Below are 15,086 nucleotides of genomic sequence, written 5' to 3'. Positions count from 1 at the left end.
AGACACTCTGCTAGCAGGAGTGCAGGAGTCGAGAGCCAAACGTTGGGACTAGCAGAGTGCCCGGTGCAAAGGGGTGGGAAGGAGTGAGATTGAGGATATTAAAAAGGTACTTAGAAGAGAACTTGTAAGATTTTTACTGGCCAAATTTAAAACATGACTGAGCACTATTTTTCATACAGGCCTCCTACTAATAAGAAAAATAATTTTGAGATAACTACTTGTTTGAGTTCACAGTTAATGTTCCTGATGATTAAGATCAGTTGCAAATGTTCATCTGTCAATGCTTGTCTACAATGAGACTTCATGTATTCATTTTTGAAAGTGTCTTTTCAGGGAGAAAGGTGCTATTGATGAGCACTAATACTAATTATTAGTACATTAATTATATATAATTACAATGAGATATATATATATACACACACATATATACATACACACACACAATGATATATAATTAATATATAATTGTACCCCAAGGGGCGTAAAGGAGATGTGTTGCCAGGTGGAGAGGCCACCACTTGGCAGTTCTGGGAGGACTTGCTCCCTGGGCACTGTGAGGCAGGCTTTGCCTTTCAGCCCTGCCTTTGGGTAGGGTTCAGATCACTTTCTAACTTTGGAATGTCCTAGAATGTAGACTGCCTGCAGGCTTCCATGTCCCCTGCTTTTCCCTGACTTAGCCCGTTGCCTCCCTGCCCTCCTGTTGGTTGTCTACCAGTAGAGAGCACTTTGTGCACACTTGGCTGCTACATTAGTTAGGTGATCTTCAACAAGTGTTGATGGTGAGTTGCTGTGGCAGGTGCTTTGCTTGGCACTGAGGCAAAATGGTAAGTAAGATGGCTTTCAAGGGTTGTACTTTCTCGATGTGGGAAGATGACCAGTGAGCAGAAAAACAAACGAGATCACTTAAGAGAGCAACCAGGAGTGTTGGGTGTCTCACAGCCATTAGCTCTGGTGTGGACAAATCTAAAAGCAAGGGGACTGTGTGTTCATTTTCTGGGGTCACAAAACTACTAAGGAGCAAAGCCAGCATTCAAACTGCATATATTATTATCTATTGCCACAAAACCTGTTACCCTAAATGGCTTCAGATAAGAATAATCATTTATTATCTATCATGGTTTTTGTGGGCTAGAAATTCAGAGAGGGTACAGTGGGGAGGGTTCACCCTGCTCCACAGCATCTGGAAGATGTGAAATCTGAGAGTTGTTGTCCAAAAGATCCTTCACTCAGCGTCTAAAGGGGGTGTTGGCTGTCAGCTGAGACCCCTACACATGACCTTTCCATGTGGCCTGGTATTCCTCATGACCTAATGACAGTTCCAAAGGCAAGTGGAGGCAGTTGTAGAGAGCCAGCCAGGTTTAAGCTGTATTTTTTTTTTTTTTCCTGACAAAGCCTTGAAAGTCACGTAGCATCACTTCTGAGATATTCCACTGGTCCAAGCAGTCACAAGGCCATGCCTAGGTTCAGGAGAGGAAACACTTCACCTGTTGGTGGGATGAGCATAAGTCACACTGTAAAGAGAACATGTGGAATGGGACAAATGTGTGTTGCAGGCTTCTTGGGTAAAAGCAGTCTGCTGCATCTGGTCTGCCTGCTGCAAAGCCAGTGTTCACTTCACCTTACCACGTTCTTTGTCCGCCCTCTGAGCTGAGCACCCTAGCCTTGTATATTTGCTGTCATACAGCCTCTTACCAGGCCCTGGATTCCTCTGGATGCTTTGGGGCCAGCTGTGATCTCACCCCAGTAGAAAATGGGAAGTGTTGAAGATGGTCCTGCCAATTGCTCCTCCCATAGTCCTTGGTAGTTTTAGGACATCCTGGATAGGCAACATTTTGTTATCCACTCAGGCTTTTGAAGCAGATAATTCTGTGACTTTGCCCTTGAGGGAAGCTATCACTTGACATGAAGCTTACCATAAGGTAGGTTTATGTTAAGGGAGGCTGTCACTTGAAGGCAGGCGGAAAGGTGCTATTCATTAGCCACCTTATGGTGGGTTCATGTCAAGTGACAGCTTCCCTCAAATGGGATGCTACTTAAAATACTTAACCAGTATGGCATCCACTTACATGGCTCCCTGGAGTGTGGAGGGACATGCTGGAGACTCTCCTGGAAGGTGAGTTCAGCACCAGCAGCAGCTGTGGTAGGGACACGTACTGAGGCCTGTGTGGGCTGGACACTGGGACTGTCCAGCTAGAGAGACGGATTCAGAAGCAACATCTTGTGGCCTGCAGAGTGCATTCCCCAGGTGTGTGTAGGGAGTGTAGGAAAGAAAATCCTTTTCCTCTGCCTGTCTTAGGTTCTCCAGCTGTGGCTGTGTAAATTAGAGTGGCATAAGACAGATTAATGAGAGAAAAACAAATAGAGGTTTATTAACATTTGCTTCATGCATGTACACATGGGAGTACCCAGTGGTGAACAATGCAAAGGGGTGGTTAGAATTTGGGCTTATGGCTGGGCATGGTGGCTCACGCCTGTAATGCCAGCACTTTGGGAGGCCGAAGCCGGGGGATCACTTGAGGTCAAGAGTTTGACACCAGCCTGGGCAACATGGTGAAACCCTGTCTCTACTAAAAATACAAAAATTAGCCGGGTGTGGTGGCAGGCACCTGTAATTCCAGCTACTCGGTAGGGTGAGGCAGGAGAATTGCTTGAACCTGAGAGGCGGAGGTTGCAGTGAGCAGAGATCACGCCATTGCACTCCATCCTGGGTGACAGAGCGAGACTCTGACTCAAAAAAAAAAAAAGAATTTGGAGCTCAAACAGTTGCTCAAACTTGGGGCATAGGGTTGCCGACCCCACACACAAACGAAAATCTGCACATAACTGTTGACTCTCTCCAAACTTAGCTACTAATAGCTTACTGTTGACTGAAAGCCTTACTAGTAGTGTAAACAGTTGATCAACACATATTTTGTATGCTGTACATCTTACATATGTATTCTTACAATAAAGTAAGCTAGAGAAAGGAAATGTTATCAAAAAAATCGTAAGGAAAATACATATAGGGTACTATACTGTATTTATTGATACCTTAAGTTTACATCATTTACATGATGAATCGTCTGTCTGAAATGGCAGCAACCCCAGCAACAGACCTTGATCTATGGTGTATATCAAGCAATTCAACTTTTTATAGAGTCATGACTTTGCTTCTTGGGAGAACTTCCAGCATCACTACTGGCACTTCATATGGGTCCTATGGTGTTATTTAAGGTTCACAGTATTCTCTAGACATGATGAAATATATGCAAGAATCTTGAGAGATCACTCTTTACTGCTATACACAATTTACTGGATAGATGAACTGCTCATGCAGAAATGATTAGTGTCACTTGGCATTTTAGGCAGATACTTGCAACAATTGAGCTCATTGCAATAGTAAGAGGAGGTGGCTATCGAACTACAGTAGAACAGTATACACTACAGTTAATTTTATGCTATTATGATTTAATTCTGCATCTTTTGTTAAGCTTTCTCTTGACTTTGAGTGGCTTATGTGTGGTCTGTAAGTGTGTGCATAAATTTTGATAAATTTTATTTATTTTTTGAGACATGGTCTCACTCTGTTGCCCAGGCTGGAGTGCAGTGGCATGATCTTGGCTCACTTCAGCCTCAACCTCCTAGGCTCAGGTGATCCTCCTACCTCAGCCTCCCGGGTAGCTGGGACTGCAGGTACATGCCACCATGCTGGACAAATTTTTTGTATTTTTAGTAGAGATGGGGTTTTACCATGTCGCTCAGATTGGTCATGAACTCCTGGATTCAAGCAATTTGCCCACCTCAGCCTCCCTAAGTGCCTAGTCAAATTTTTGTTTTTTATAGTAGATTTGTGTATATTTTTTTGGTAGTGTCTACATATATTTTATACATTTATTTGTTGATGAAAAAAGTAAAATTTGTAAAATATTTGAAGAGGTTTATTCTGAGCTATTTATGAGTGACCATGGCCTGTGACACAGCCTGAGGAGTTCCTGAGAACATGTGCCCAAGGTGGTTGGGTTACAGCTTGGTTTCATACATTTTAGGGCACCAGAAGTTGCTGACAAAGACATAAATCAATACAAGTAAGGTATACATTGGTTCAGCTCAGAAAGGCAGGACATCTCGAAGCAAGGGAGCTCACAGGTCATAGGGGGATTCAGATTTTCTGATTGCCAATTGGTTGAAAAAGTTAAGCTCTGCCTAAAGAGTTGAAGTCAGCAGAAAGAAATGCTTGAGTTAAGATAAGGGGGCGTGGAGGTGGTGTTGGGGGAGATGTTTGTGGAAGCAAAGATTCTTGTTATGTAGATGAAGCTTCCAGGCCTCAGAAAGAATAGATGGTAAATGTTTCTTACCGCACTTTAAAAGATGTCAGACTCTTATTAGTAAAATCCCTCCTGGATCAGAAAAAGACCTGGAAGGGGAAGGGGATTCTCTACAAAATGCAAATCCTCATGACAAGAAATGGCTTTGCAAAGTCATTTCAAAATGTCAAATAAATATATTTTGGGGTAAAATACTTTGATTTCCTTCAGGGCCTGCTATCTGTGATGTGATGCTATACCAGAGTCAGGTTGGAGTTGACTATTTTATTGCTACAGAGAATCTTTTGTCAGTCTTATGATCTCTATTTTAATGCTGGTCAGTTGTCCCTAAACTCCAGAGGAAGGAGGGTATCACTGGCATGTCTTACCTCCCTTCCTGTCAGTTAGGGGGCTTAGAATTTTATTTTTGGCTTACACGTGACATACTTTTATTTATTTATTTGAGATGGAGTCTTTATCACCCAGGCTGCAGTGCAGTGGTGCCATCTCGGCTCACTGCAACCTCCACCTCCCGGGTTTAAGTGATTCTCCTGCCTCAGCCTCCCAAGTAACTGAGATTACAGGTGTGTGCCACCACGCCTGGCTAATTTTTTGTATTTTTTAAGTAGAGATGGGGTTTCACCATGTTAGCCAGGATGGTCTTGATCTCTTGACCTTGTGATCCACCTGCCTCGGCCTCCCAAAGTGCTGGGATTACAGGCATGAGCCATCGTGCCCAGCCCTATTTATTTTTTTAATTGAGGCTGGAGTGAGGTGGTGCAGTCACAGCTCACTGCAGCCTCAACCACCTGGGCTCAAGAGATCCTCCCACCTCAGCCTCCCTAGTAACTGGGACTACAGGTGCATGCCACCATGCCCAGTTAATTTTTTTTTTTTTTTTTTTTTTTTTGCAGAGATGGGGTTTCCCATGTTACCCAGGCTGGTCTCCAACTCCTGAGCTCAAGCAATGCATCCATCTTGGCCTCCCAAAGTTCTGGGATTACAGGCATGTGCCACAGCACCTGGCCTGTTAATTTTTCCAGTGCTTCTAAGCTATGTGGTTTGTCTGTGAGTTTTTTCGAATTGTCACAAATCTCCAAAAATTTTCAGTATACTTACTGAAAAAAATCTGTGTGAGTGAATCCATGGAGTTCAAATCGTGTTGTTCTTAGCAACTGTATACCATCTTGGCTAGGTAAAGGAAAAGGAGTTTGGGACTTCTGGGTGAGTGGTAGATGGGCAGGCAAGTTATGGGAAAGTGACTAGGAAAATATGGAACAAAGTGGTTTAGTAAGGTTTGTTATGCGGATTTAAACTGTCTTCTCCATTAGTACAGTTGTACCTTTACAGATAGGAAAGGTTTGTTATGTAGATTTAAACTGATGTCTTCTCCATTAGTAAGAGTTGTACCTTTACAGATGTAAATTTATTTACAAAAGGAAAACTTGTACCCTGTTTTACATCATTCCCTAGTCTGATGATTTTCAATTGTTAGCTCAAAATAATCCATATGCTAAAGATAGTTTGAGGTGGCATATACTGGTACCCTTCAAGGGTGAGCGATTAATTCTGCATAGGAGGAGCCAGAAGGTTTCCCCTTCCCTGGGAGATAGAAGGATAAGACAGGGCTGGGCGCTACACATAAGTATCTATTCATGATTCAGTGAGCCTTCAGACGTTTGAGGTTTATTTATTTATTTATTTATTTTTTTTGAGATGCAGTCTCACTCTAACTCCCAGGCTGGAATGCAGTGGCGTGATCTTGGTTCACCAAAACCTCCACCTCCTGGGTTCAAGTGGTTCTCCTACCTCAGCCTCCCAAGCAAGGGGATTACAGGCACCTGCCACCAGCCCTGGCTATTATTATTATTATTTGTTATTTTTAGTAGAGGCTTTTTTATTTTTATTAGAGACTTCATACTTTCAGTAGAGACGAGTTTCTTGAATAATGTTCCTTTAAGGCTTCCAACTCACATGTCATGTTAGAATGAATAGTTAAGTGCCTGCCCTCAGGAGACCTAAATCATGTAGGTTTGAAACATCTGTAAGGGATCCTTTTTTTTTTTTTTCTGGTTGTATTCAATTCAGTAGCTTCTGTATCTTTCTGAAATAATCTCTACCTTCCTCCTTAATCATTTTGCTCCCCGGTATAACTCTTCCCCAACATCTCCCTATCTTAATGCACAACATGCTTATTTCTGTCTTTAGCCTTTTCTGTTATAGAACCAAACTGGGGTCTGCTTGCCTGGTGCAATAAAACCAGATACCTACACCAAGGATTGCACCAATAGAAAGAAAGGCATTGATTGCAGGACACCATGCAGGGAGGACCAGGCAGCTAAATGGTCAAGTCCTGGCCTCCCTGATGTCTTGCAGTCAAGGGTGTTAGCGGCAGAATGTATCAGAGTTACATGGCATAAAAATATGTTAGCAGCTGCCAATCTGTACAGGTCTGCAGCAACCTCAATTTTTGCCTCCTCAGAAGAAAGAATCTGACTGAGGGGCATAAGGCAGAGTAAGAGACTGATGCAAATTTTAGAACAGGAGTAAAAGTTTATTAAAAAGCTTTACAGCAGGAACAAAATAAAGCCCACTGGGAAGGGGGCCAAGCAGGCAACTTGAGAGATCAAGTGCATGGTTTTGACCTTGACTTAGGGTTTTATATGTTGTCGTGCTTCCAGGGTCCCTTCTCCCCTGAATCTTCCCTTGGCGTGGGCTGTCTGCATGTACAGTGGCCTGCTAGTGCTTGGGAGGGGCCACATGCACGGTGTGTTTACTGGAGTAGTACGCATGCTCCCTTGAGGCATTCTTCCCTTACCAGGGAGTGTTCCTATAAGGTTATAAACCAGTTAAATGCTGCCATTTCCCCTCTTAGTACCCATGCATGAGTACACTTGCCCAACTCCTGAGATCTTACCAGTTTCAGGTTTTTCTATTTATTGAGAGACTGTTTTTCCCTGGCACAGGCTGTGACCAATGATTATTTTAGAGTGACAGCTTGACAACCACCTATCACCTGATGGTTGCCTGACATTCCTGGTAGGGAAGGAGGCCCTTTCCTGCCCTGCTCGTGTCTGACTGTTGTAACATGGGTTTTTTAAGGCAGGGGTAAGGCAGTGTGCAGTGGCTCACACCTGTAATCCCAACACTTTGAGAGCCTGAGGCAGGAAGATCACTTGAACCTAGGAATTCAAGAACAGCCTGGGCAACAAAGTGAGACCCCAACTCTACAAGAAATCAAAAAATTAGCCAAATTTAGTGGCATATGCCTGTACTCCCAGCCACTCAGAAGGCTGAAGTGAGAGGATCCCTTGAGCCCAGGAGGTTGAGGCTTCACTGAGCCATGATTATGCCACTGCACTCCAGCCTGGACAACACGGCAAGACTCTGTCTCAAAAAACAGGAAACAAAAAAAGGCAGGGGTAAATTTCAGAAAGGTAGAAGCTACAAGGAACATTGGAAATCAGTGCATGGAGGTTCCACATTTTTTTTTTTTTTTTTTGAGATGGAGTCTTGCTCGGTTGCCCAGGATGGAGTGCAGTGGTGTGATCTTGGCTCACTGCAAGCTCTGCCTCCCAGGATCACGCCATTCTCCTGCCTCAGCCTTCTGAGTAGCTGGGACTACAGGCGCCCACCACCACGCCTGGCTAATTTTTTTTTTTTTTTTTTGTATTTTTTGTAGAGATGGGGTTTCACCGTGTTAGCCAGGATGGTCTTGATCTCCTGACCTCTTGATCTGCCCACATTGCCTCCCAAAGGGCTGGGATTACAGCCGTGAGCCACCGCGTCCAGCCTCCACATTGGTTTTGATCTAAAAGGGTGGGATATCTTGAATCAGGGGCTTACAGGTTATAGGTAGATTCAAAGATTTTTCTGGCCAGGTGTGGTGGGTCATGCTTGTAATCCCAGCGCTTTGGGAGGCCAAGGAGAGAGGATCCCTTAAGGCCAAGAGTTTGAGACCAGCCTGGGAAACAAAACAAGACTCTGTATCTACACACACAAATTTTTTTTTTAATTAGAGGCTGAGGTAGGAGAATTGCTTGAGCCTGGGAGGCTGAGCTGCAGTGAACTACGATTGCAACTGCATTCTGGCCTAGGTAACAGAGCAAAAGCTTGTCTCAAACAAAAACAAAAACACCCCAAAATTTGCAATTAGTTAAGGAAGAGAAACTTTGTTTAAAAATTTGGGGTCCAGTAGAAAAATGTTAACTGACTAGGAGGTGTTACTTTCTCCAGGATCCTCAGGAAGAAACTTAGAACAAAGAATGATGGTTAAAGTTCAGTCATTTTCCTGTCCTCTGAGGTCTATGCCAGCAGATTCATTTGGCGGGGTTCCGAGTTTCTGAGAGACAACTCAGAGACATATGTTAAGAGGTTATCTTTAGTTTCTATGAGGAAAGCGAACCTATTCAGAACGCTTAACTTCCTTGGCTATTGTCTTAGGCTGCTATTACCTTCTTGCTTTTCAAGTTGCTACTTACTTCTCAGAGCTAGCTAGGTGCCTGGAATTTTCCTTGAAGAAATTCAGGATTTTGCTTTATTTCCATGCTTGGGAGTCCACAAGCCCCTAAAAAGGGGGTCTTTGCATCATCTCATTTCTACACAGCAAATATTTCTTATTTTGTTTACTCTTCTGTGGTTCAAACCTCTAAGAAGCTTCCATGATCACTGCCGCTCCAAGCACTCACACGCTTTATTCTTTAATTCTGTATTCCTGTAGACTCTTATTTGCTCCAATTCAGTTGTGTAACTGTCACGTATGCTGGAACTATGTGTCTGACCATCCCTATTTTCATTGGACATTGTGGGGGTTGCGATTGAGTAACTTTATATTGGATTTTCTCACAGAGTATCCAATAGATGACTGTCATATGGAAATTAAATGAATTTGGGATAAGAGATGTTAGTCCTAAGTCCTATGTTAAACCATTTATTCAACAAAGCAGATTCTTTTAGACTGCTTTATTTAATTCTCTGTTGCATTTCCCCTAGAGTCTGCCTAGAAACGATTTTACTATACACAAACATTACAGCCTCTGGCTGTAGGGAGCTGATAAACAGGGGAAAATTGTAGACATTTCTAGGTGACAGTAAGAGAAAGCAGATAGAGGGGGTCATGAAAAAAGGTCTTACTACAGTGATTTGAAAAGTGGAGGCCGGGCGTGGTGGCTCAAGCCTGTAATCCCAGCACTTTGGGAGGCCGAGGGGGGCGGATCACGAGGTCAGGAGATCGAGACCATCCTGGCTAACATGGTGAAACCCCGTCTTTACTAAAAATACAAAAAATTAGCCGGGCGTGTTGGCTGGCGCCTGTAGTCCCAGCTACTCAGGAGGCTGAGGCAGGAGAATGGCGTGAACCCGGGAGGCGGAGCTTGCAGTGAGCCGAGATCACGCCACTGCACTCCAGCCTGGGGGACAGAGCAAAACTCCATCTCAAAAAAAAAAAAAAAGAAAAGTGGAATTAAGCTTAGCCTTACCTATAGGGCTTAGATTATGATTATGATTATGATTATTTGAGACAGAGTCTCACTGTGTCGCCCCGGCTGGAGTGCATGATCTCGGCTCCCTGCAACCTCCGCCTCCCAGGTTCTCCTGCCTCAGCCTCCTAAGTAGCTGGGATTACAGGCGCGCCACCAAGCCCGGCTAGTTTTTTTTGTATTTTTAGTAGAGACGGGGTTTCACCATGTTGGTCAGGCTGGTCTCGAACTCCTGACCTCGTGATCCGCCCGCCTTGGCCTCCCAAAGTGCTGGGATTATAGGTGTGAGCCACTGCGCCCGACTGATTAGGATTATTAAATATAAAATGGGGGCTCCACATTAAGATTAGGATATGCTCTAATAATGAGGTCAAGGAGACAATAAGATTAACACAAGGATGGCTAGGATAAAGATTAGGATTATAATAGAATTAATGTTGCTGTTCTGTGCTGATGCCAGGATAAATGTTGAATCAAAATCATTTTATGTTGGAACTAGTTCCTTTTTCTTATTTTATCAGCGTGTACTCAAAAGGGAATTTGGTATTGCTGCCCTTGCCAGGGAAAAGCTGGGAAACAGCATATGTGGGATTGGAACCCCAGAACCTTTTATATATTCTCTTTGGAGAGTAGGATTCATTCATTCATTCATTCGTTCATTTATACATTTATAAAACTGGGTGCCAATTTTTTTGCAAAATTCTGGTCCTTGCCTTCTGAGAGCCTGAAATCTAGTGGGTGAACTAAGCCAGAAACACACACACAATGAACTGTAACACAACTTTTTCCAAAAGTTTTATTGTACTATTGTTTCTTATGCTTTGAAGTATTTGTAAAACTCTTATTTTAAGGAAGCAAAACCCCTTTGGCTGGGGGATCATTTAGATACAGTTTTAGATTGAAATGATTTCTTCAAAGCTTGTTGAGAAGTTGAAGCTTTTCACCTGGGCTCGGGAGGCATTATTTTTACCAAAAGGCAAGGTTAAGAGCATAGAGTCTGGAGCCAGTTTTCCTGCGTTCAAATCCTGGCTTGCACATTTTCAAGTGGTAACATAAATTCTGTGTTTTAGTTTTTACTTTTGAAAAAGAATAATATTATCTGCTTCATAGTGTTGTTATAAGGATTAAATGAGTCAATATGTGTAAATTGCAGGGGGTTCCTGACTTTGACCATTTTTTGACTTTATGATAATGCAAAAGAGATACATTCAGTAGAAACCGTACCTTGAGTACCAATATAACCATTCTGTTTTTCACTTTCAGTACAGTATTCAGTAAATTACATGAGATATTCAAAACTCTATTATAAAATAGACTTTGTATTGAGGATTTTGCTGAACTGTAGGCTAATGTAAGTGTTCTGAGTATGTTTAAGGTAGGCTAGGCTAAGCTATGATGTTTGGTAGGTTAGGTGTATGAAATGCATATTCAACTTACAATATTTTCAGTATATGATAGGTTTTTCGGGAGGTAACATCATCATGAGTCAAGGAGCATCTGTAGTTTAAGTGGTACTTGGGTTAACATAACAATTACATAAATGCTTTATAGTATCATAACAATATCTATGTCTTTGAGCAAAGTACAGTTCGGATAACCCTTGAGCAGAAGTCTGGGATGTCACATGCAATACCATATTTGGCCGGTAGATGACACCAAGGTCCACAATGTGCCAGCCTAAACAAGAAGATATTTTTGTGTCTTTTTGGCTGCTCCTTTACCTGCGATTTGTGGGCATTGTAAAAGAAGAAATAGGACTGAAGAAGCTAAGTTTCCTTTGTAAGGCTCAAGCCTGAAATACTGGGATATTTGATTATAGTGTGAAAGCAACAGTGTGTATTTGAGAGTTGCCTGACTGAAAATTATGGGGCCTGGATTTTAGTTCTGATGCTGTGGACACTGTGTGTTCCTGGGTGAGTTTCTGAACTTATCTGGGCTTCAGCTTCCCCTTCTCTTTTGCTGTTATTTGAAGAATAAAATAGAATAAGAATACAAAACAGACATATAGCAAAGTGGGAAAAACATGAGGGAGAAGCAAAGAAGATATGGTAGGAATTAGAATTGGAGGTGAAGGAATAGTGGGAAAGGCCGGGCGCGGTGGCTCATGCTTGTAATCCCAGCACTTTGGGAGGCCGAGGGGGGCGGATCACAAGGTCAGGAGATCGAGACCACGGTGAAACCCCGTCTCTACTAAAAATACAAAAAAATTAGCTGGGCGTGGTGGCGGGCGCCTGTAGTCCCAGCTACTCGGAGAGGCTGAGGCAGGAGAATGGCGTGAACCCGGGAGGCGGAGCTTGCAGCGAGCCGAGATCGCGCCACTGCACTCCAGCCTGGGTGACAGAGCGAGACTCCGTCTCAAAAAAAAAAAAAAAAAAAAAAAAGAATAGTGGGGATATGGCAAGGGAGGGGAATTAAAAATGGAAGTGATAAAAGTAGGAACATGACTATGGAGGCGAAGACTTAAAATAGAAAAAAATGTAAAATATTATACTTGATGCCTATAATTTTTCGCATAAAGATACCTCCCTTTACTACATTTCAGACGCTGTCTCTTGCACACATACATGCACACACACAGACATGTGGCTTTCATCCATTCTCACAATGTAATGGGTGTGAGGAAGGCAGAGGGGCAGGGAACTCAAACTTTCTGATAAAAGCACATAGAATCTCCTCTCTTTTAAAGCACATTAAGCAGCTCTCCCTCAGCTTTGTGTGAGCCCCATTTCCTTCCCCAGCAATTTCCTGAATGCCCTGGTTACCTCCTTGTTCCTCAGGGCATATATGAGAGGGTTAAGTGAAGGAGTGCCCACTGCATAGAAGAGACCAAAGAACTTGCTCCTCTCTTGGGCATACAGATTTTTGGGCTGGAGGTAGACAGCAATGACTGAGCTGTAGAACAGGGTGACCACAGTGAGATGGGAGGAGCAGGTCCCAAAAGCTTTCCTCCGCCCTTTTGCAGTTAGTCCTTAGCACTGCCCAGGCAATGACTCCATAAGAGACAAGGATGAGGCTGAGGCACAGCCAAGATGAAGACACTGGCAACAGCCATCTGGATCTCATTGTAGGAGGTGTCTTCATAGGAGAGTCAAATTAGAGCTGGGACCTCACAGACAAAATCATCCACCTGCCGATGGGGGCAGAAGGACAGGCGCAGGGTGGATGGTGTCTGGACCACTGACTCCACTAGCCCAATGACCCAGGCCACAGATGCCAGCTGCCAACACAGGTAGAGGTGGATGATGGTGGCATGGTGGAGGGGCTTGAAGATAGCCATGTAGTGGTCAAAGGCCATCACTGTCAGGAGTTTGCACTCAGTGGTCCCCAGGGACAGAAAGATGAAGAACTGGACAGAGCAGCCCAGTAAAATGATGGTCTTCTTTGGCTCCTAGAGGTTGACCAGCATCTGGGGAACACAACTCATGGTGAAACAGAGGTCCAAGAAGGAGAGGTTGGAGAGGAAAAAGTACATTGGAGAGTGGAGCCTGGGGTCCAGCACAGACAGCAGGATGATGAGTGTGTTGCCCACTAGGGTTAGGAGGTAGGAAGTGAAGACAACCATGAAAAGAGTCCTTTCCAGCCCTGGGTGTTCAGAGAAGCCCAGAAGGAGGAAGCCTGGTGTGGCGCTTTGGTTAACCATGGCCTGTTCCTGTCTGTATCTGGAAGGATGAGGCTGTCACCCCAGTGTGATTCAACCTGTCTTATTAAAACTCAGCCTGGGTGTTTGTGAGGTCACGGTAGGTGGGTGTTTCTCTTCTGTCTCTGCTCGCCCAGCCTTCCTTTCCCAGTCTCATCACCATCCAGCAGCTCCTTTTCATCCCCTGTTCCTTCTAATCAAACATTGTCTAGTGGGAGTGAGGAAACCATTAATGTGCTCAGCAACGGATTGAGCCTCACACTGGTGCCTCTGACTTCCTGGTTGAATGCAAAATGCCTGATGTGAAGCATAGATCAGCTAACTAGTTAGTTTCTATTAATTTTGCAAAAATTTATTAAGTACCTATTAAGTTCTGATCGCTATGCTACTACTGAATTTTCCCTTTGTTATGTGTGGAAGGAAATACAAAGAAATGTGTGTTCAGTGAGTTTCCTGATTGTAAACATTACTAGAGAATTCATCATGTTTTCTAGTGGTGGGCATAAATTTTCTCAAATCATTCACATTCTATCTACTTTACACTTTTGCAAGAGATTTGACCAGTGATAGAAATGTGGACTGTGGAGATTTCTTCTGTATGTGAAATGACTCAACCGCTAGAAAGATCAGTCAGGTGATTTAGGTCTTTCAGAAAAAATTATGACTTATTAAACTAAGAACAAACATTTCTCCTGCAAATGAAATGTCCTGCCTAAATTTTCCATTATGTGTGATATATAAAAATAAGAAAAAATATAATGTCAGTTAGAAAGATTATTTTCTGGTTCTATAACTGCAAAAAAATCCTGAAGAATTGATGTTTGGTGATAGAAAGCTGAAATAGATTTCAATATCCTCTCCTTTTCATGTAAGATAAAATATAGTAGTAAAAACATACCATGTTGAGTTTGGGACATGTAAGTAGAATTTTGCTTTTGAAAATGCTCGGTTAATTTTATTCACATGAAGTTAAAAACCTTTGATTTTGAAATAAGTTGAAACTTACAGAAAAGTTACAAGTGTAGTTCCAAGAACTTCCATATAACCTTTATCAAATTCATCAATTTTTAGTGTTTTTACTCATTTTCACTATCATTGTGCTCAATATGTTTATGTATTATCATTTTTACTCTGAGTCACTTGGGAATAACTTGTGGACATCATGCCTCTTTCTCCTTATTGTCTTAGTATTCGTTTTCTACAACAAGATGATCTTAATTAACACTGTACAGCAATTAAATTCAATAAACTTAAAATTGATACAGTATTGTTATATAACATACAGTCCATATTCTTATTTTCTCTATGGCCCAATAATGTTCTTTGTAGGATTTTTTTTTTTTTTTCACGTAGGATCCAGTTGAGAGTCACATATTGTACTTAGATGTCAGGTCTGACTTTGTCCTCTTTAGTAGCCTATCCTAAGTCACTGAAGTAAGGAGTTTACTTCAAATTATTGAACAATGTGGTCATTCAAGGTGGAGGAGCTTATGGGCTGGAAGAAAGAGTAGTCTCATGGCTTTGAAAAACCCTGGGTAGTTCATTCAACATCAGCAGAAAACTTGAAACATTGCAGGCAAATAAGGCAAAAATATTGGGGTAGGGGACTAGAGGTGAGAGAGAGATCTGTAAAGAAAATGAGCAGGGTGGTTGAGTGAATCAGGGAATGCTTCCTGGAGGACAGGACTG

At 42.7% G+C, this 15,086-nt stretch overlaps 1 protein-coding gene across 1 annotated transcript; it reads right to left on the bottom strand.

Annotated features, from left to right (window-relative positions):
- Nucleotides 1-12,123: 12,123 nt before the first annotated feature.
- On the bottom strand, nt 12,124-14,795 carry LOC100594394 (olfactory receptor 2H2). The gene is given in 3 exon segments (XM_030803058.1): nt 12,124-12,709; nt 12,711-12,776; nt 12,778-14,795. Coding segments are annotated over 3 exon segments (933 nt in total). The 5' UTR covers nt 13,401-14,795; the 3' UTR covers nt 12,124-12,465.
- Between the last annotated feature and the right edge of the window lie 291 nt (nt 14,796-15,086).

This window comes from Nomascus leucogenys, chromosome 22a (assembly GCF_006542625.1).
Source record: "Nomascus leucogenys isolate Asia chromosome 22a, Asia_NLE_v1, whole genome shotgun sequence".
NCBI lineage: Eukaryota > Metazoa > Chordata > Mammalia > Primates > Hylobatidae > Nomascus > Nomascus leucogenys.
This window is presented reverse-complemented; position numbering and strand designations above follow the sequence as displayed.